General features: G+C 40.0%; 1 protein-coding gene across 3 annotated transcripts; it reads left to right on the top strand.

Moving 5' to 3' along the window:
* The first annotated feature begins 8,255 nt into the window (after window positions 1-8,255).
* LOC148030211 (beta-phenylalanine coenzyme A ligase-like) lies at window positions 8,256-19,582 on the top strand. Of its 3 annotated transcripts, none has more exons than XM_087686478.1 (6): window positions 8,256-9,692; window positions 10,043-10,226; window positions 10,583-10,728; window positions 10,998-11,065; window positions 11,139-11,241; window positions 19,256-19,582. In XM_087686478.1, the coding sequence occupies exons 1-6, from the start codon at window positions 8,535-8,537 to the stop codon at window positions 19,367-19,369; spliced, it is 1,773 nt and encodes a 590-aa protein (XP_087542604.1). In that variant the 5' UTR covers window positions 8,256-8,534; the 3' UTR covers window positions 19,370-19,582. The 3 variants fall into 3 exon arrangements, with proteins under 3 accessions (XP_087542604.1, XP_087542605.1, XP_087542606.1); XM_087686479.1 differs by lacking the exon at window positions 19,256-19,582 and adding an exon at window positions 17,953-18,960; XM_087686480.1 differs by lacking the exon at window positions 19,256-19,582 and adding an exon at window positions 16,505-17,876.
* The last annotated feature ends 675 nt before the right edge of the window (window positions 19,583-20,257 follow it).

Raw genomic sequence — 20,257 nt, 5'->3', positions numbered from 1 at the left:
TCCTCCTGAACATAGTAGGGTCTTCTATCTCATCCCCAACATCAGCACTCAGCTTTACATTATGCTCCAACGGGACTGAAAGTGGTTTGCATGCAGTCATACCATACTTGGACAACATATCCAAGCCATACTGTCTTTGGAACAGCCATATACCATCATCACATCTGATCACCTCAATGCCAAGGAAGTACCTTAGTTCACCTAAATCCTTCATCTCAAACTTCATCTTCAAACAGCCCTTGACTTCAGCAATCCCACTATCACTATCACCTGTAATAATCAAGTCATCCACATAGATGACTATGATGACCAAACCTGCATCTCCCTTTCTCACATAAAGTGAGTGATCAGCATCAGAAACATAAAAGCCAATATTGACAAGATACTCTCTGATCTTGTCAGACCATGCTCTAGGTGCTTGCTTGAGCCCATAGAGTGCCTTCTTCAACCTGCACACATACGTGGGATGCTCTAAATCTTCATAACCTGCTGGCTGATCCATATACACTTCTTCCTGCAAATCACCATGCAAGAAGGCATTCTTTACATCCATTTTCTGCAACCTCCAACCTTTGGCTGCTGCCAAAGCAATCACACATTTGACAGTTGCCATCCTAGCAACTGGACTGAAGGTTTCATCATAATCTATGCCATATGTTTGGGCATAGCCTTTTGCAACCAGCCTAGCTTTGTACCTGCTAATAGAACCATCTGCATTGTGCTTAATCTTATAAACCCACTTACATCCAATAGCTTTCTTTCCCTTCAGCAATGATACTAGATCCCAAGTCTTATTGGCCTCTAATGCAGCCATCTCCTCATCCATTGCTGCATCCCAATGAGCATGACCAACAGCCTCCTCAAAACATGTGGCCTCAACATCCTCAACTAGTTTCACCATATAAGCATAATGGTGAGCTGCATAACCCTCAAAACCAAATCTTTTAACAGGGTATCTCACTCTGCTAGACCTGCGTACCACTGGATCGCTCAATGGAGTCTTTGCATTAACACGTGCTCTCTGCACACCTGGAGTCCTCACTGAAGGAATGCCAAGCTCATCATCCAAGCTCTCTGAGCCACTGGAGTCTCCATCAAGAACTGCATCAATGCCTTCTGACACTTTATTCTTTCCTTTGTCTTTACCTGTAGTGCTACTAGGTGCACTCGAAGATGTAGAGGTACTCCTTAGTCTCCCAGACCAAGGACTACCAGATGATGTCTCTGGTCCACTAAGAGTCCGTGATTCTTGCCTTTTAGCCTGCACATGAGTGTCATGATCATCATCAACATCCAATGCATCACCACTAGATGCATACCAACTGCTCATTTCATCAAAGATGACATCCCTGCTCACTCTGAACTTACATGTGACAGGGTTGTAACAGCGATACCCTTTCTGCTCTAAAGAGTATCCAATAAAGATACACTTTTCAGCCTTTGGATCCAGTTTCTTCCGCAACTCATCTGGCACATGAACATACGCAATGCAGCCAAGTACTTTCAAGTGTGAAACATCAGGCTTCTTACCTGTAAAACATTCTTCGGGGGTCATACCATGAACTGCAGCTGTGGGAGTTTTGTTCATAATATAAACAGCAGTATGAACAGCCTCAGACAAAAAATGCTTAGGCATATTCTTTTCAGCCATCAAGGCGCGTGCAACTTCTGCAATATGCCTGTTTTTCCTTTCTGCAACCCCATTTTGCTGTGGGGTATACCTGCATGTGAACTGTCTCTTTATCCCATGAGACCTTAGAAAATCACTGAACTCATTTGAGAGGTACTCTCCCCCTCCATCCGACCTCAGGCACTTTACTTTCAAGCCTGTTTCTCTTTCAACTGCAGCCTTGAAAGTTCTAAAGTGCTCAAACGCTTCACTCTTTTCCTTCATAAAATATACCCACAGCTTTCTAGAACAATCATCAATGAATGTGACAAAGTATAAACTACCTCCAAGAGATACATTTTGTGTAGGCCCCCAAATGTCTGTATGCACAACATCAAGGATATTTCTGCTTACATCTCTGTCATGTGAAAAGGGTTGTCTTGCCTGCTTACCAAACTGACATGCTTCACATACCTTCTGAAATTCTGCAACTTTAAATGTAGGCAAACCTGTAACCAACCCTCTGGACTGCATTAATTTTAGCCTTTGTACATTTGCATGTCCAATGCGTTTGTGCCAAATTTCAATGTCTGCAACAACACCTTTTCCTTTGGCATACATAGCCGCGTTCATAGTAGGAATTCCAGCATCTAGAGTGAACATACGTCCAACTCTACTTCCCTTTGCTACCAACCTGCACTTGTCATTGAAGTCTTCTACAAAGCAGCCCTTTGCATTAAATTTGACTTGCAGCCCTTGCTCTACCATTTGACCGACTGACACTAAGTTCTTTGTAATAGATGGCACATGTAATACATCTGAAAGACTCTTTGTCTTACCATCATGCAAGGACAAGGGAACTTTTCCAATGTGTGAAATTGGGTGGCATGAGTCATCACCCATCTGCACATAAGCTGCATTCTGCAAATCCTGCATCTCTCCAAACCATTCTGTATGGCTGGTCATATGATTGGATGCACCTGAATCAACATACCAAACATCTTCATGTGTTCCCTTTCCTGTAACAGTATTCAGCATATGCTGCATAACGAACAAACGTTCATTTTTGTCTTCATTATGTCGTGAAGACGATGCATAGTTTCCTTGCTGCAACTTACCACTGCGGATATCATCTCTCTTAGCATAACATTGGGCTGCAATATGACCTGTTTTTCCACAGTAGTGGCGTACAATACCAGAGTTGTTAGAACCTCTGTTCTGCCATCCACCTCTTCCTCTAAAGCTCCCCCTGCCTCTAAAATTACCACGACCTCCTGAAACCTGCATATCGCCAAATTGCTGATTCAATCTATTTTGCTGGTTATCACTACCACGTCCTGTACCACGGCCTCTTGAAGAGAACCTACCACGTCCCCTTCCTGAACTGGAGTAGAAAGCCTGGACCTGCATGGAATGCATTTATCTACTCCAATGAGATTGAATGAGAAAGTCCGCTTCTTTCTTATTTAAATTTTGTTGTCAAATATAGAAAATGAGATACAATAAAGAAGGGGCTTGACACGTTAATAAAGATATGTTGCTTACCTATATGCTAGAGTATTTTATATTTCTTTTTTTTAAATTTTAAGATGTTATATTCTTTTCTTTTGTGCAAATGCATTGAACTAAATATATAAATTAGAATTTTTAAATATAAAAACAACATTTTAAAAGTAAAATTTATATAAAGAGCTGATGGTTAAGGTAGAGCTATAAATTTAGGAAGTTATGTCCTATTCTTTTGTGAAAGTGTGTTAAACTAAAGCTATAAATGTCAAATGTTGCTACTCATGCCTTTTACAATATCAATAATATATGATAGCTTACCTTTTCTTCTCACATCAAAGCACTCTCATCCAATACTATATGTGGTCTTCTCTTCACCCACACTCGCCTTGCTTTCATTTTCACTTGAGCTCAACTCATCCTCTTCACTTGAATTAGACTTGACTTTTTTTTTGTGGCATAGGTTGTAAGTAGAGCATCCTTGCTTTACTTGGCATAGGTCGACTTGGTAGATTGTATGAGGGATGGGAGTACGTTAATAGCTAGTTCCTTAACTCATGGACTAGGATTTTACCCTCATCTATGTTCCCAATCAAGACCAAGGGCTTTAGGAAATTGTTTGGATCCTCAATAAGAAAACAAGTTCATTATGCATGCATGCATGACAAGAGAGTAGATTTGGACACCAAGGACTTGGCCGCTACAAGTGGCTAGGTCCTTGCTCCCCCCCCCCTCTCCACTTGTTAGTATATCCATCGTAATGATTCACTACATACATCAATATATACATGGGAATGATTCTCTACGCACATCAAGATTTGTAGTGGTATATATGTCAATATTTGTGCTAGTATAGCCATCAACATTTATGCCAATAGATACACTAGTATATCCATTGGTATACACATGGTATATGCATCAATGTATATGTCATTAATTTTGATGATCATACTAATGTACAAAGACCAAAGTTTATCTTGACACGTATTCCTCGACCATATTCTCATCTTATTTTCCCTCTTCACGTATCCATTTAGGGTCTACCCATCAACTTAAAAGCAAGACAAACAAGGGAGTTCAATAGGAGGGGACCACTTATATCAACCACCACATGTAGTGCTTCATGAGTTCCTTGGAGGAGCAGAATCCAAATTTAATCCATCCTACCTTTTGGATTTTCCCATTATCTTCTTCAATAACTCCCTTTTCCCTCAGCATCGATAATTCTTTCAATCTTCATCAATTTATGATTCCTTGCTTCATCAATCATCCTCAACAAAAGAACCCATGAACTTTTCTTCTAACAAAGCAACATGAGCGTATGTAAGCATATGCAATCATAGAGTACTTATACATGCTTTTGGGTCCTCAAAAGTGGGACAATATTTTAGGCTTGCGTGGAGTTGAATCCATCTCCGAAACCAATAATAATATGTGTCTTATGCATGAGAATAAGACTAGCACTTTTCTTGAGGAAGTGAATGCACAGTTTACTTTGTAGGTAAAAAAGTTCATGGAGAATCATGACCCATTACTATACCAGATCTCCCAACTTCTATAGCCTCCAATTCATTTTCCATGCCATTCAAGTCTATACACCAAAAGGACCAAGAATCAAGTATGTCACAAACAATAATGTCATCCCTACAATGTATATGGGTACCCACTATCTTCATCTTCAATGAAATCCTTTCTTTCTCACCAATAATGATGCTTCATCAACAACATATGCTACTTCTCCATTAGGACCACTATTTCTTGAGAGCTACATCATGGATTGTTCTAGAATTTTGCATATTCAATGGAAGCTATAGCACACTACATTTGACAAGAGCACCATGGGATATGTATTCATCTCAAAGGGGGGTCATATTCATTGTAAATGTGAAGGAAATGTCAAAATAAAGTTAAAGTAGTCAAAGCATGAGTATCAGATTTATTTTTTGGAGGATTATTAGTTTTGAAACTTTAGTGTATTATGTTTGGACACTTATATTTGTAGCATAGACACATCATATACATGGTTGTATTATTTGTGAGAGCAAGGCTTACACCTTTTTAAATTGTAATATTTCTTGTAGTTGTATTTGGCACACCACAACTATTAGGGGCACAAAATGGAGGGTAAATAGCATGTTGTTATAATGTGGGTTGCACACGTGAAAATCTAATTGTAATAGTTTAGGTTAGGCCTAATTAACCCTAGGAAAAAGCATTAGGAGGGCTGGCCAAGAGTCCACAAAGTGAATAAGGTGTCCAAAAAGCTGTGGAAAACCCTAAAATGCACAATGAGGCACAAACTATAACCCCTAATTTTGGTTTACATAAGGGTTGGAGGTCTAACTGTAGGCATCCATATTGATGCCTCCATATTGCTAAGCTTTATCATTGTGATATGTGAGTAGCTTTTCAGTTTCTTCTATTTTATCATCTTGTGTCACCATTGTTGAGAGTGAGAGTTTGTGTCAAGTGAGGGACTATAATGAAGCTCTTCATCATCTTTTTTCTTTTCTTTCTTCCCATTCTAGATAAGAGGTTTGAGTCTAAGGTTGCAAGACTATGAGAGAGTGAGGGACTAGGTGTGGTGAAGCCTTCTCCAACTTCTTCTTCTTCTCTCAACATGGGTGTGTTTGACATTGGATGCTAAGGATTGGAAGGACTGTGAAGTTGTGTTGTGGAGCCATTATTGAACCTTCAAGCTATCAGAATATAATGTGGGATGGTAAGTTGATGAGTTATTCATTACACCTTGAAGCTAGTCTTGTGTTCTTTATTTACCTAGGTAGGAAGAGAGGACCCATGGTCAGTTAGAGTTTGGAGTGTTGAGATGGCTATGTGAGAGGTAGTTGACCAAGGTGAGTTGTAGCTTTTAAAACAATAGAAGTCTATTCAATGGCTTAAACAAAAAATTTAAAAAGAGAATGAAGAGAGAGAGAGAGAGAGAGAGAGAGAGAGAGAGAGAGAGAGAGAGAGGAAGAAAAAAAGGAAAAAAGAGGAGAGGGAGAGAGAAGGAAAAGAGAGGAGAGAGGGGGGAGAATAAAAGGAGTGAGAGAGAGAGAAGAAAAGCGGGGAGAGAAAAAAAGGAGAGAGAGAGAACTAGGAGAGGAAAAAAAAACTAAAATAGAAGGCAAAGAAAGAGAGAGAGAGAGAGAGAGAGAGAGAGAGAGAGAGAGAGAGAGAGAGAGAGAGAGAGAGAGAGAGAGAGAGAGAGAGAGAGAATTAAACATAGGGAATTTTCGGGGGGAGGGGAGAGAGAGAGAGAGAAAGAGAGAAAAAAGAGGAGAGAGAAAGATGAGAAATGGATTGTTGAGCGAAGTTACCGTGCGATACTTCGCTTGTTGCTGCTTCGAGACAGCGAAATTGCCGCGAAGCGGCCTAGCGTTCTGTGCGCGCGAAGAACGCTAGTATATACTAGTTTAGAATTTCAAAAACAAAAATTTCCATTGTGAAGTTTATGCCTACATAATGTTCCTATAAAAATGGTTGCAAAAGAAAAGAAAAGCAAAGGGAATTGAATTGAGTTTCACATTAGTCTTTTAGACTCAATATAATATATGAGAGAGAGAGAGAGAGAGAGAGAGATGATAATGTTAACATATAAAACACATTCTATATATTTAAATCTAATTGTCATTGGTCATTGTTGAAATATGCAAGCTTACATGGTATCCCTCTAATGAAAATTGTACCTCAAATTTTTTGGTAAAATGCAATTATTTGTGCTTTAGTTAGTATCACATTATTTATTTACCTTGAAAAAAGACTCTTGAATTAAATCATGTCATTCAAATAAATTTGAGCTGATCCTTAATAATTATATTCTTGACTTTGCAAGTCACATATTATATTGTTCTCTATGCCTTGATTAGATTTTGCAAGTCACATACTATCATGTCCTCTATGCCTTGATTTGCAAATCACTTTTTACCATGCCCTCTTTGAGATGAGTATTTCATCGAGGTAACAACCAATGATCATGTGTAGGTTGTATGTATATGTTTGCACAAGGCTATGTGCATGTGCACATGTGTATGAGAAAAAGTCTTACCAAAAGAAGGGCTTTAGAAATGTAAGGAAAAACACATGGAGCCATCAAATTTTGAAAGTTGTACTTAAGAGGAAGACCCAACAAGAGCTTGAAGCCTAAAGGGATGGTTTTCAAATAGTAGGAAATTTGATACAATTCATAATAAATATGTCGAAAACTCATGGGAACTCTCTAACTAAATTCATTACTTTGCATGATGATGGAATCCATAATACATATGTTGAAAACTCATGGGAATGCTATAAATTCATCACTTCCCATGCCAATTGAGAACTTGTTCCCACTAGGTTGGGATTTCCAACTAGGTTGAGAACTCCTTATTGAACCCACTGGTTCACATGTGTTGGAGTGCACAATCGGGTACACAGCCAGGAACCTTTCGTAGCACATCAGTGAGATGCTTGCCGAGTGAGGTTAGAGTCCAATGCATGTGTGAGATTTGCGATTGGTATGGCACAACTTTTCAGGCTATGAAAGGTAATTTCCTTATGCCATTAGACGAGCGAGGTTCATGAAAAACATTTTTGGTAGCACATACAAAGTGGGAGGGACTTTTGAATCAAGTTGCATATGTTTACCATTGTTATAACTAAGACTTTTAGGAAGTTGGAAACTTTGAAGTTTTTAGACCTTCTACCTTGAAATATTTTGGAGGGTTTTTCAAAATTTTTGCAATTCATGTCACATCGAACGTCCATTTTGGGAAATAAGCACTGCATCAGACGATGCTGAATGGGCTCACGCACCTGGTCGAATTTCAAGTCGATTTAGGAAAACACGGTCAACGAACGGGAGTTCTATTTATTTACTATTTTTATTTTTCCTTTAGTTTAAATTCTCATGAGCACCGCGGGTGAGTCAACGACCATTAGTTTAATTTAATTCTTCTTTACTATTCTCATTTAATCTAATTTAATTTATTTAATTTTAATTTTAATTTCTCATTACTTCTGCTTTTGCCACGTGGCTTTCTGAGAGGCCTTCGCGGTCTAATTTGAAAGTCTGCGGATAGAACGTGGACAGCAGATGCGGCGATGGCGTCGCTGTCCTCGTCAAGAGCTGGTTTCGTTTCACTGGTCGTGAAATGGACGACTGACTCTCCCAATTTGGCGTTTACAGGCGGAGCATATCAGTGCCGCATCGTCATCATAACCTCTCATTGCGACACAGCAAAAGCAGAAAATGCACGCATCGAAAGGTTTCACACAGACAGAGGACATCGAGAGAGAGAGAGCCAGGGGGGTTGGCGGGGACGGGACCATCCATGTACGACCTTCCAGAGTCTAAAAGACACAAACAAGTAGCAAGGCAGATGAGAGCAGTCTTCTAGACAATTAGCTTACAACAGAGCAGGAAATCCCTCTGCAAGGAATGCCTCCCGCCATGGCCAGGGAGGACAGTGGCTTTTGCCCTCACACCCTTACCTACCACAGCAAACGCAAACCGGTTCTCCTGCCCTCCGACCCTTCCCTCACCCTCCCTGCCTTCATCCTCTCCTTCTCCCCCTCCCCCCCTCCCCACTGCCCTGCCTTTGTGGACTCTGCCTCCGGCTTCACCCTCTCCCATGGCGAGTTCCGCTCCCGCATCCGCTCGGTCGCTGCTGGCCTCGCTGCCTTCGGTCTCTGCCCGCGCGATGTTGCCCTCTTGATCGCACCCAACTCCGTCTATTCCCCTGTCCTCATCCTCGCCACCATGCTCGCCGGCGGGGTAATCACCCTTGCCAACCCCGTCAATTCGCGCCCTGAGATCGCCAGGCAGGTCGCCGATGCCCGACCTGCATTTGTCTACACTACTCCTTCCCTCCTCCATAAGCTCCAGGGCTGCCCTCCCATGCCGGTTGTACTACTGCCAGAGCCAGGCCCTGACACACTTGCCACTGAGATCCACTGCATTGCCTCTCGGCTCCAGATGATGTCACCAGATCTTGCATCAGTACAATCAGAGCTGAAATCAGTCTCGTCACATCTCCAAACACAGATTTCACATCCTCCAACAGTGCCTCTATGGCCAAACCGCACCATCACTCTGGCCAAACTTCTCTGTGCAGATCCAAGCCTGGTGCCGACGGCCCCGGCTAGGCAAGATGAGGCAGCAGCACTGCTGTACTCATCGGGTACTACAGGCACCAGTAAGGGGGTGATACTCACACACAGGAATTTGATTGCTATCGTTTCCATTATTTTTGGCCAAGAGGGTGGCATCCTCAGGCCTGATTTAGTGTATCTCTGCATGATCCCAATGTTTCATATTTATGGATTGGCTTGGTTTGCTTGCTTGCTACCGCTCATGGGGTGTAGCATTGTCATAGCACCAAGGTTTGACATCCTGGACATGCTGAGACTTATACAACAGTACAAAGTAACAACCCTACCTGCCGTGCCTCCTATCCTACTGGCTCTCACAAAGATCGACCTTGCAGGAAAATTCGATCTATCCTCCTTTAAAACAATCAAGTGTGGTGCAGCTCCTCTCAGTAAAGAGTTGGTCACAGCATTCACAATAAAATTTCCAAACGTTTCCATTGAACAAGTAAGCCTGCCATTATAACTTTTTTCTTTCAAAGCATGCAAGTTAGCATTCCTTGTTTCCAAACCTACTGAGGTAGTCATTTAGGCCCAGTGATTTGCATTGATTAGTTTACACTTCTTTATTACAAATTCAATGTTTGTTGAAGCCTGTATGTCTCTACAGAAATGATCTCTGTCAAAAACTGTGAGTGAAAGTTTCTGTAATCAAGCCGATCGAATGCGTTTGCCTTACTTTGGATGGATAAGACTCTGACGCAACTAATTGGGGTTCTATATAGCAAATTCACAACTGTGCTCGTATTGATTGTTGCCAAACATGGGATGAAAAAATGTTTTGTCTGCTGTTTCCAGGGTTATGCTCTCACAGAGGGCTTCGGGGCAATGTCTACTGCTGAAGAGGGATGTGAACATTATGATTCAGTCGGATTGCTTGCATCAAATATGGAAGCAAAAATCTTTGACATAAGCTCTGGAAAGTTTCTACGACCAAATGAGAAAGGGGAATTATGGTTGAGAGGGCCAACTATAATGCAAGGTAAAGATTAGTCGAAAGTGAAGTATGAGCACTTGGTGTTTCTCCAGTTCATGGGAGTTAATGGATGACTGTAAGGGTCTGGCATAGCCTCAAGTAGGGGGTTGTGGACGGTTCAAGTTCGTTGAGTGCCTCTAGAGTGAATATCCTCTACCACTGTAAACAAGTTCATTTTGTAAGGTTCATTCATGTGTTGCCATGGCAAGGAACGAGAAGAGCATTCACTAGGATATGAATCTTCATCTTCATGTGTTGCCATGGCAAGAAATGAGAAGAGCATTCACTAGGATATGAATCTTCATCTTCTGTTGTATCCAGGGATTGTATGTAGTAGTAAGTTCTTCATGTGAAGTTTGCAGGATACCTTAACAACCCTGCTGCCACAGCTGAGGCACTTCATCCTGATGGGTGGCTACGTACCGGAGATCTGTGTTATTTTGACAAGGATGGCTTTTTGATTGTGTCAGACAGAATAAAGGAGCTGATAAAATACAAAGGCTTGCAGGTAAGTAGCAGCACTTCTTTCTTACACCTTGATCAACAAAGTGTGCGGCATGGAATTGTGGGAAGTCATTATGTGTTATATAGACACTTAATTTGGCAAATTGTGAAAGCATTCTCAGCAATTTGAGTATTGGATTGAAGCATTTCCTTTAGAGCTTCACCTACCAAATGTAGAAACTTAATGGGTTGTATGTGTATGTTAGGCTTTCTTTTTCAATTTAAAGATGAATTTGATTCTACATGAGCTAGGAAACTAGTTGCAAAATGCAGGTGGCACCAGCAGAGCTAGAAGCAGTTCTTCTGTCCCATCCAGAGATCTTGGACGCGGCTGTGATACCGTAAGTTCCAGTTGAAAAGCATTGTGCAGGCCTAGGGAGGCTTCCATATCTGATATATGAGTCTGCTTTGCAGACTTTCTGATGAAGCAGCTGGTGAGATCCCGATGGCATTTGTTGTGAAAAGAACAGGAAGCACCCTCACAGAGACTGCTGTTATGGCTTTTGTATCTGAACAGGTGATTACTCTATGTTTTTGGGCCTACATCTGTCTAAGTATGTGTATATATCATAATAGCAGCAGAAGTCAGTTTTTATGTGCACTTGTAGATATGTTTCTTATGTATATACGATTGCCCACATAGCATAGCATAAGTTAGTTTCAAAACGGGACTCCCAGGGTCATGAAGAGCTCTTTCATGGTTTTTCATCTTCACAAGGCCTTTTACAGAATGCAAATCACTTCTTCCCTCTTCTCCAAACCATCCTTCCTTGTTTCTAGAGTGTCCATTCCATGCCCTTTGGTCATTGATGGTAATCCTTGGCGAGAGTGCTCTTCAATGCTTTTGATAGCTCCTCGCTGTCTTTTTGTAGTTGCGCTAGTGATCTGGCTCATTCATTCCCAATTGGATACATTCATTTGATCCATATGAGGCCTCTCCATTCCCATTGGTTCTTTGGGTTTTCATGGGGACTGGGGATCATACTACTTGACTATAGAAAGAAACCTGACACTGGACTGTTGGCTGGTATGGAGCCAATGCTCCTCTCATTCTCAGTATTCAAGGATTTTGTTTTGTCCACACTTGTTTTTGCATATAACCATTTGATAAGTACTACATTCAACAATAAATCAACCCGAAAATTACCAACACATAATATGGTGTTCTCATTGAATCAAATGGAAAGTGATACCAACACTATGAACTATAGAAAACTCTATAATTATAACTCAAAACACACAATAAAAAGCAACATTATATGATGTAAAGTTATAGTCCATCTTTTCATGTACTACCATATTCAACAAGTAGTGTCTTTTCCTCTTTAGCCCTGCTTCCAACTGAGCAAGGCCTGTCATCCCTATTATGTATAACATTCATGGCAATAGACTAAGTTTTATCATCCACACCATCAAGCAACAAATGACAATTTATGAAATATCTTATTGGAAAAACAAAGTAGATCTTTCTACATGTAGATGTGAAAAAGTCTAATTAGAACATTGTGTTGATGTTGCACCCTTGCATCCGCCTAGACACTCTGTAATATTAAGTTCTTGGCCAAAAAAGTAGTAGGATCCACTACATTAACTGCATCCACCCCCCCACCTCCCTCCCCTCCCCACCATGTAATGCACCTGCTCTCAATCACTCACTTAACATGGCACAAAAAGGTAACATGATATGTCAGAGCAAAGTATATCCTTGTATTATTCAATGAAAGAAGCGGTACAATATAAGCACATCCCAGGACTATACCCTCGTGATGTTGCACATATGAGGGTTTACCCTTGGGTATAGGGAATCAGACGAAGAGTGAAAACCAAACAGGACTTAGTGTCATCACTACTCCCTATATAGGTGTTTTTGGCAGCAATGCTATGGTATATCCATAAAGCCCTTACATTCGCCCCCACACAATGGATTGTTGTCCTCAAGAATCTAAGGGTGATTGTCATTGACTCATTCTAGGGTCTTAACATGGCTCATTCTAGCAAGCTAGTCAATGTCTGCCGGATGGGACTCATTAGTGGGGTCTTAACACAACCTTTTATATCAAGTTGGTCAATATTTGCCATACTACGACTTGGGGGTTGTAGCATAGATTTTCCTATCAAGTTGGCTAGTGTCTGCCCACTAGACTCATTTGTTGTTATTGATTTTAATCCCATATATCCTCGACTCAATTACATTTGAGAAGTGGAGGCTTCAAAGTCCAAAGAGAATCCAAGGGATGACCCAAGGTTCATTGGAAGTATTGTTAGTGTTCTCCTAGAGCCAAGTAGTGAAGGCCTCTTTGCCACATTCGCAAGCCTTTGCTTTTGAAATCCAAGTGGCTTCTTTGAGAGGGTGCCCTTTTCACTTTGGTGAGATACTTTGGGTAATCCTTGTGCCCATGGTGCTGAAGGATTGTTTCTACTTTGAAGGGACAGTTGGAATGAAGCAGTGGAACATGCCGCCCCCATTGGGTACCCACCCGGGTAGAACCTGCACAGAAGGCATGCATGGAATACATTGAACATGAATGCTCTCTAACAGCTACAGCTTGTAGGTGACTTCATTCAGAACTAGAGTGATGTGGTATGGTCCATAGTACCGATGGTTGTACATGGGGCTCATATTCTTGGGCAAGGACATATGCTTGGAATTGACAAGGACCATGTCTCCCTTATTGAATAGAAGTGCTTTGTGCTTCTTGTTGGCTTGTTTGGTCATGGTGATTTTTCTTTTTTCCAAACTTTACTTGTCTACTACATTTCTTTCTCTCCGTTTCCTTAAGAAGTCTTTTGTATCCCGATCTTCTGCTTTGGAAGTTCCCGAGGGGCTAAGGCCAATGGTGTGATGACTTCTTTTCTTGTGGCTAACTCCAAGGGGGTGTAACATGTTATTGAATGATTTGAGCTATTGTAGTGGAAGTAAAGCACATCAAGGTACAAGGCCCAGTCCTTTTGGTCCACTCATGCATAGATTTTGAGATAGTCTTCCATTCCTTTGTTCACTCATTCTCTTTGCTCATCAGTCTCTAGATTCATAAGTGACTGCTTTTAAATTTGCTTTGTGACTTAGGGAATTTGCTATCTTGTTTGTGGAGCCTGGCTTGTGTTTGATCTTGATGTTGAATTCTTCCAAGAAATCTAGCCATGTCGCTTATTTGGTGGACAACTTGGGCTAGGATTGGAAGTATTTGAGAGAGATGTTGTCCATGAAGATGAATGTGTGTTTGTCTTGTACATAGTGCTTCCACTTTACAAGGATTTGGATTAGTGCTAGCATCTCCTTCTCATGGATACTCCACCTAGTTTTTGTGTCTATGAATTTTTTGGATTCATAAGTGACGGGGTGACCATCTTGTATCAACAATCCCTCGGTGCCATAGTCAAATGCATTTCTTGAGATTTCATAAGGTTTAGTGAAGTCTGGCACTTTGAGTATAGGGGTTTCACTCATACACTTCTTCATCAAGTCAAAGGCTGCTTGTTGATTTCTCCCCTATGTGAAATTACCATCTCCTTTGGCCATGGGGATAGTGAGACCATGTCGTACTATAATCCTTTACAAACCTTCTCCAAAATACAATGAAGCCTAAAAATTCTTTAACTTCTCGAAATGTTTTTAGGATTGACCACTTCTTCATTGCTTTGATTTTCTTGGGATCTACCTTGATTCCTTTCTATCCTACTATGAACCCTAGGAATTCTAGCTCTTTCACTGTGAACTCACATTTTTCTAGCTTTGCATATAGTTTATGTTGCCTTAGCTTCTTGAATACTAACCTTACATGTTTCTTGTGCTCCTTTAAAGTTTGCTATAGACTAATGGATCATCTATGTATATGATGATTAACACATCTATTTTTGGCCCAAATACTCCATCCATTAACCCACAAAAAGTTCTCAGCTTGTTACTAGTCGAAATCCTAGGCCTAGCTACTCAACGCTTCCATATCTAGTATGAAAAGCCATCTTGGATATATCTTCTCCAGCTATACAGATTATAGCCTAACCTAAAATCTATGTGGCTAAAGTATTTCACTTCGTGGAGTCTATGTAACAAATCCTTTAACTAAGGGCATCGGGTATTTGTTCTTGATGGTGATTTTGTTAAGAGCCCTATATAGTCTACGCATAGTCTAAGTCCTCCATCCTTCTTCTTGACAAACAACATTGGGGCTCCAAATGGGGGCTTTCATGATCAGTTAAAGCCTTGCTCTTCCAATTCATGTAGTTGCTTCTTCAACTCCATTAATTAATGTGGTTCATTTGGTATGGGGCCCTAGCTAGTGGGATTGCTCTTGGAATTAACTCAATCTTATGGTCTACATCTCTTTTGTGGGGCAAGCTTTTGGGTAGTTTTGCAAGCATTACATTTGCATATTCCTTAAGTACTTCTTATACTTTGTTGCCAACTTATAGCTTAGGGCCTTTGGTTGCTTCCTTCTCCAAGGGTCTGAGCATGCATAGTATACTATGTCCCCTTGCTTCGTTGATTTCTCAACCTGTTTCGTGCTATGGGTCGTGATGTGAGGCCTAATGTTTGTGATATGGGAACAACTCCTTAGATTGGCTTCATTGTATCGCGTGTGAAAAATGTGGGTTAATTATTTGTAGCCAGCCAAGCAATCGTGAAGCAAGCACTAGCACAATCTCCACTTAGGAGTATTGGATAAACTCATCACACATCACCTTCCATTTACTTCCTATTTCTACTTCTCCCCTCTAGTAGCATCCCATCTTGGAAACATACCCTTCAAGCATGGGCCATCATAGTCCTATGAGCTTCTTGTGGTTTCATGCATGTAAGTGTGTCATGTGGTAGAGTGTAGGTTCTAATACCAATGTTATAGTCTCAGAGAAACATAGATGATCGATATGAAGCTTATCTCCCAACCATAGAGCCAACTGGGCTAACCCTTGAGCCAAGAAACCAATAGCATGTTGGGCTAAGCTCTCATCACATAGAGCCGCACCATCTTGGTATGTGGAGGATGGAGTTACATAGGGTTTAGAGTCCAAGATCCATGGTGCCAAACAATGTCATAGAATCGATCCTACATTATGTTTATAAGACTTAGTACTTGAACTCTAAAGTGCCTTGATTGTGTTTCCACTAATATTCTTTAGCTAATACTAAAGTGCCTTGATCATGTCCACACTGAGTGACCTCTAGTGGTTGGTGGTGTAGGCACCCATCCATGATACGAAGGATGTGCCATTGAGGCTCTTAAGGTTGGGCATTAGCAAGATCTACAAGGTGCTTGTATCCCAATGCTAGGGGAAGATCTAACATACATAACCACAAGGGGTCCTTGTTAGTTTTTGAAGAAGTAAGCTTAAGGGTTTGTGGAAGAGACGAAGCATTGAGCTTTCATTTCAAATTTATTTAATACAAACATAACTATGCCACAAAGGATATCATTTTTCTATTAGAGATCATATGTGATATCTATTAACTATAGATACTTGTATAATCAACTATTGTAGAGCCTTCAAAATAGTATTGCACAAATAGTCTAGGTAGGTGAGCAAAAATTCTAGCATAGATAATATTTATTTGACCTTATATATCATGCTATATAGTAGACCATCTTTTTTTAAAAAACTAACAACACAGCATGCTATATAGTGGACCATCTTTTTTTAAAAAAACTGACCACATAGCAAACTCCTTCCTCTACATAGTAAGCCACTAAATGGTTTGCAACATAGTAAGCCACCATCTAATAAGCCATGCTATTAACCCTTTATATAGCCTAATATATATATTGACTTTTTTCCTCCAGAGCTAAACCTTGCTCAAGGATCCGTGTTTCTCAACAAGAAGAAGAGAGAGGCTACCTTCCTAGAGACACTGAATGCCTTAACCTATAGGCAAAGGGCCTTGAGCAAGAACTTGAGGGCATAAAGTTTTTGTTTATGGTTGCCAATAAGGTTGCTCAGATCTAGTACTTCTTGTTGAGGATGAGGCTGAAGATGTCTTCCGTGGTGGTGGTGGGGAGGGTTGGCGCGTTGGCTTCACCATGGGCAAGCAAGTAGAGCATCTTCTGCACTCTCTTTGCAAAGAGCTTATATATGTGTGGTCCTGGATTCGAATGGTGGAGCATTTTAGAAGCTACTCTAGGATGATTTGGGTGTCAGGGTGGATGGGGATAGCACTCCATGGGAGGTTGGTAAAGTTGGTGAGCAGCAAGGAGCCGATCCAGGCTTGGGTATCTATAAGAGCCGTAGGGCTCATGGGTGTAATCTCTTTAGTGGTGAGTTGAAAGGACGCCATACAAGGAGGGAAAAAGACAAAGAATACAAGAAAAGAGTTTCATGGAGTTGTATCTATATCTAGTTTTGATAACCAAGTTTTTTTGTATTGGCTTGTTTGTAAGAGAACCAATCTATATAGTGAATTAGTTAGTGTAGTGCATAAGCAGACCACAATGCTATATAGTGACGAAGTATTTACTAGAGAGCACACCATCCCACTACATCTATAAGTAGTTATTAGTAAACCCACTATCTAAATATTTGTTTGACACACAAATCTCAATCTCTCTTCACTCTCCTAAAACAAAAAACAATTTTATCTTGGATTTTCTATTTTTGAATTTTTTTGGTAAAGCATTATATTATGCATTTGTCTTGCACCTTGCTCACCTTGCTCACACCTCCTCATTACTATGGTCTTAATTGTAGGACAAAAAAGCTTTAGGGTTTAAACATCGTTGGATATTCAAAGCGAAGGCTAAGAAGGCTTAACCTTCAAAAAAAACCCTTAGGGTTTAATATTGGTAATGACCTTAGATTGGCAAGGCAAAAAAATTTAGTCTCATAGATACTCTTGTCAACATAAGGTTCAATTTGTACACAAAGCTATGCTTTGGAAGTTGATATGCATGAAATGCACACATCCTTAAGCATCTAGCATGCAACAATTACATGGCTTTGACTATTGATTGTTCATGCTATTGAATTTTCGCTATTAAGGCTTGAACCTTTATGTTAAGTAAACTCTTTGCACCAACGACAAAACCTAACTTTTCTTTGCTCAAATAGTACTCTATTAGCCCCTTTGCTCCATTGAGATGTTTCTTGGAATGCTTCTCATCATTTTTTGAGCCATGGTCAATTGGATAGTTAGTTTGCTCTTCCAATCCCCTCAATGTTTGGAGTGCATGTGAATATCATGTCTCTCATAGAGCCTGTTTTCATGGATTTTTCATGGTTTTGGTGACTTCTCTAGCATCATCAAGGAGAGGATTTGTGGCTTCTTATATGAGAACACAAGGCTTGAAATCTCAACTTGCTAAAGGCTTGGATCCATCATTTTTAGAAGCTCTTAAGCTCTGAAGTCTAAAGCATAACATTGTTATTTTTAACTCAAGCAAAAGATGTGGTTGTAATTTGATATACCTGTTAGTATCTGCTATACCAAAAAGGTAATTCATTTCTTCTTGATCCATTCTTGAAAAGAGGTTGGTTTTATTAATCTAGCTTGCAAGTAGTTCCTTGGTTTGAGAGCATCCAATATTCCACCTATTGCAAATCTTTTACATGGAAACATGTTAATTGGCAATAGAGAAGTAGAGAGATGCAAAATAAAGTTGTGTGAAGCATAAGGAAGGAAAGGATTAAAAGCCAAAAGTTCATCCTTATATAGCTACTTTGCGTTTTTGTGTGTGTGTGTGTGTTGTGGGGTAAGATTAGAATGGATAGAATGCAATTGCCTTGCCTTTTGTTAATAGAGATCTAATATTGCATTTCTTCATTATATATCAATATTTTTTATAAATAGATAGTTGGAAGACTAATGATCATGCTAAGAAAGGCTTTTTTTTCTTTACCATTTAATGCCAATTGCTTAAAATAACGATTTTAGGAAAGAGAGATGTTCACTAAATAGTAAAAACATGTCATAGGAAAGGTATGAGAAATTGAAGTGGAAAAGAGAATCAATGGAAATGATTAACAACCATACAATTTGAAGGTTGACTTTTCAAATTTGAAGTACTCTTAGTTTGTATGCGAGAAGTGTCATGGTCTAAATTAAGTACACTAGTTAAACACCAATTATTCTAATAAGCACGAGAATTTTCAATAATAAAGTGTATGTTTAAATGGGTTATTTAATACTTATGGTAATCACATCTATTGTAGCATTTACACCAAAACAAGTGACATCCTACCAATTTAGTTTTCTACCTTCTCTTCATTATGGATTGAATTGCAAATTGTTTTGACGCACTTTATGCTTCAACTCATTAATCCTATCACACACTCCTATGTTCTCTACTCTAATAGTTGTACAATTATCTAAAGCTAATGGATGTTTCATGTTACACAACACCTGATTGAAGCATGCAAACTCACTTATCATAATTTGTATTTATACTATGATGAATCATATTATATAGAATAAAATGAACTTTCATGTTACACATGATACCTTATTGAAGCATTTAAATTCTTTGATCCTCTCATAAGTTTAGTTTGGTATTCTAATGGAGTATTGGGTTGACATACACTTTTCTAAATTGGCTTTTTAGGTGGCACCTTATAAAAAAGTTCGACGGGTTGCTTTTGTAAAAGAGATTCCTAAATCTCCAGCAGGGAAAATTTTACGTCGAGAACTCAAAACTAGAATGCAATCTAAGCTTTAACATGTGAATTAATGTTCAATGCATTAAGGCTTGCTCTTATTCATGTAGAGCTATGAAAATTTTACATTGAGAACTCAAAACTAGAATGCAATCTAAGCTTTAATATGTGAATTAATGTTCAATGCATTACAGCTTGTCCTTATTCATGTAGAGCTATGCTCATTCATTGTAAAATTACCCATGGAATGACCACCTAGTTATGGTAATTGTGTCTTTTAATAAATGAATGCATGAAATGACAATATTAGATCAACTTAAGGGGTTGAGACAATTGACCCTAAAATTGTATGAGATTAGGCATGAAATAGTGCTCAAGAGAAGGAAAAAGAAAGCTTCACTCATTCGGTCCCTCATACATACTCCTTTCTCTCTCTCTCTCTCTCTCTCTCTCTAGAATCATCCAAACAACTCGCATTGCAAGGGGACATTGAATGATGGTATGCCTATACTCAGGCCTAGTTGTAGCTCCATGGGCTACACACAGACCACCTCCCACCCCTACAATATAGTCTGGACTACCCACACCTGAAGATTAGCCGGGAGGAGATGAACCGCGTCATTAGGGCATATATTATTTAGCTACACATAGCCAGGACATGGGTGTTACCGACCGAGGATTTGGGGAAGAAGATGGCCTTCTACATCGAGAGCTCCTCCTACGCCTCACACATGACGACTTCATTATATGCACGGGATACATGGATGCACACCTATCCCATGGGGTTCAAAGTGCCATCGGGAAACTTTGTATGTTATCACACTAGCTACGAATCGAGACAGGAAAATACGAAGTGGATTCTCTCCCACTAGAGGACACGATCTGCCAACTCTACCAGCTAGAGCCAAAGACAAAAAAACATTACATATGTAGATGCTCTGTGTACTACA

This window comes from Lygodium microphyllum, chromosome 10, assembly GCF_053477565.2.
Source record: "Lygodium microphyllum isolate KBCC chromosome 10, Lygodium_microphyllum_v1.1.10, whole genome shotgun sequence".
Lineage (NCBI taxonomy): Eukaryota > Viridiplantae > Streptophyta > Polypodiopsida > Schizaeales > Lygodiaceae > Lygodium > Lygodium microphyllum.
This window is presented reverse-complemented; position numbering and strand designations above follow the sequence as displayed.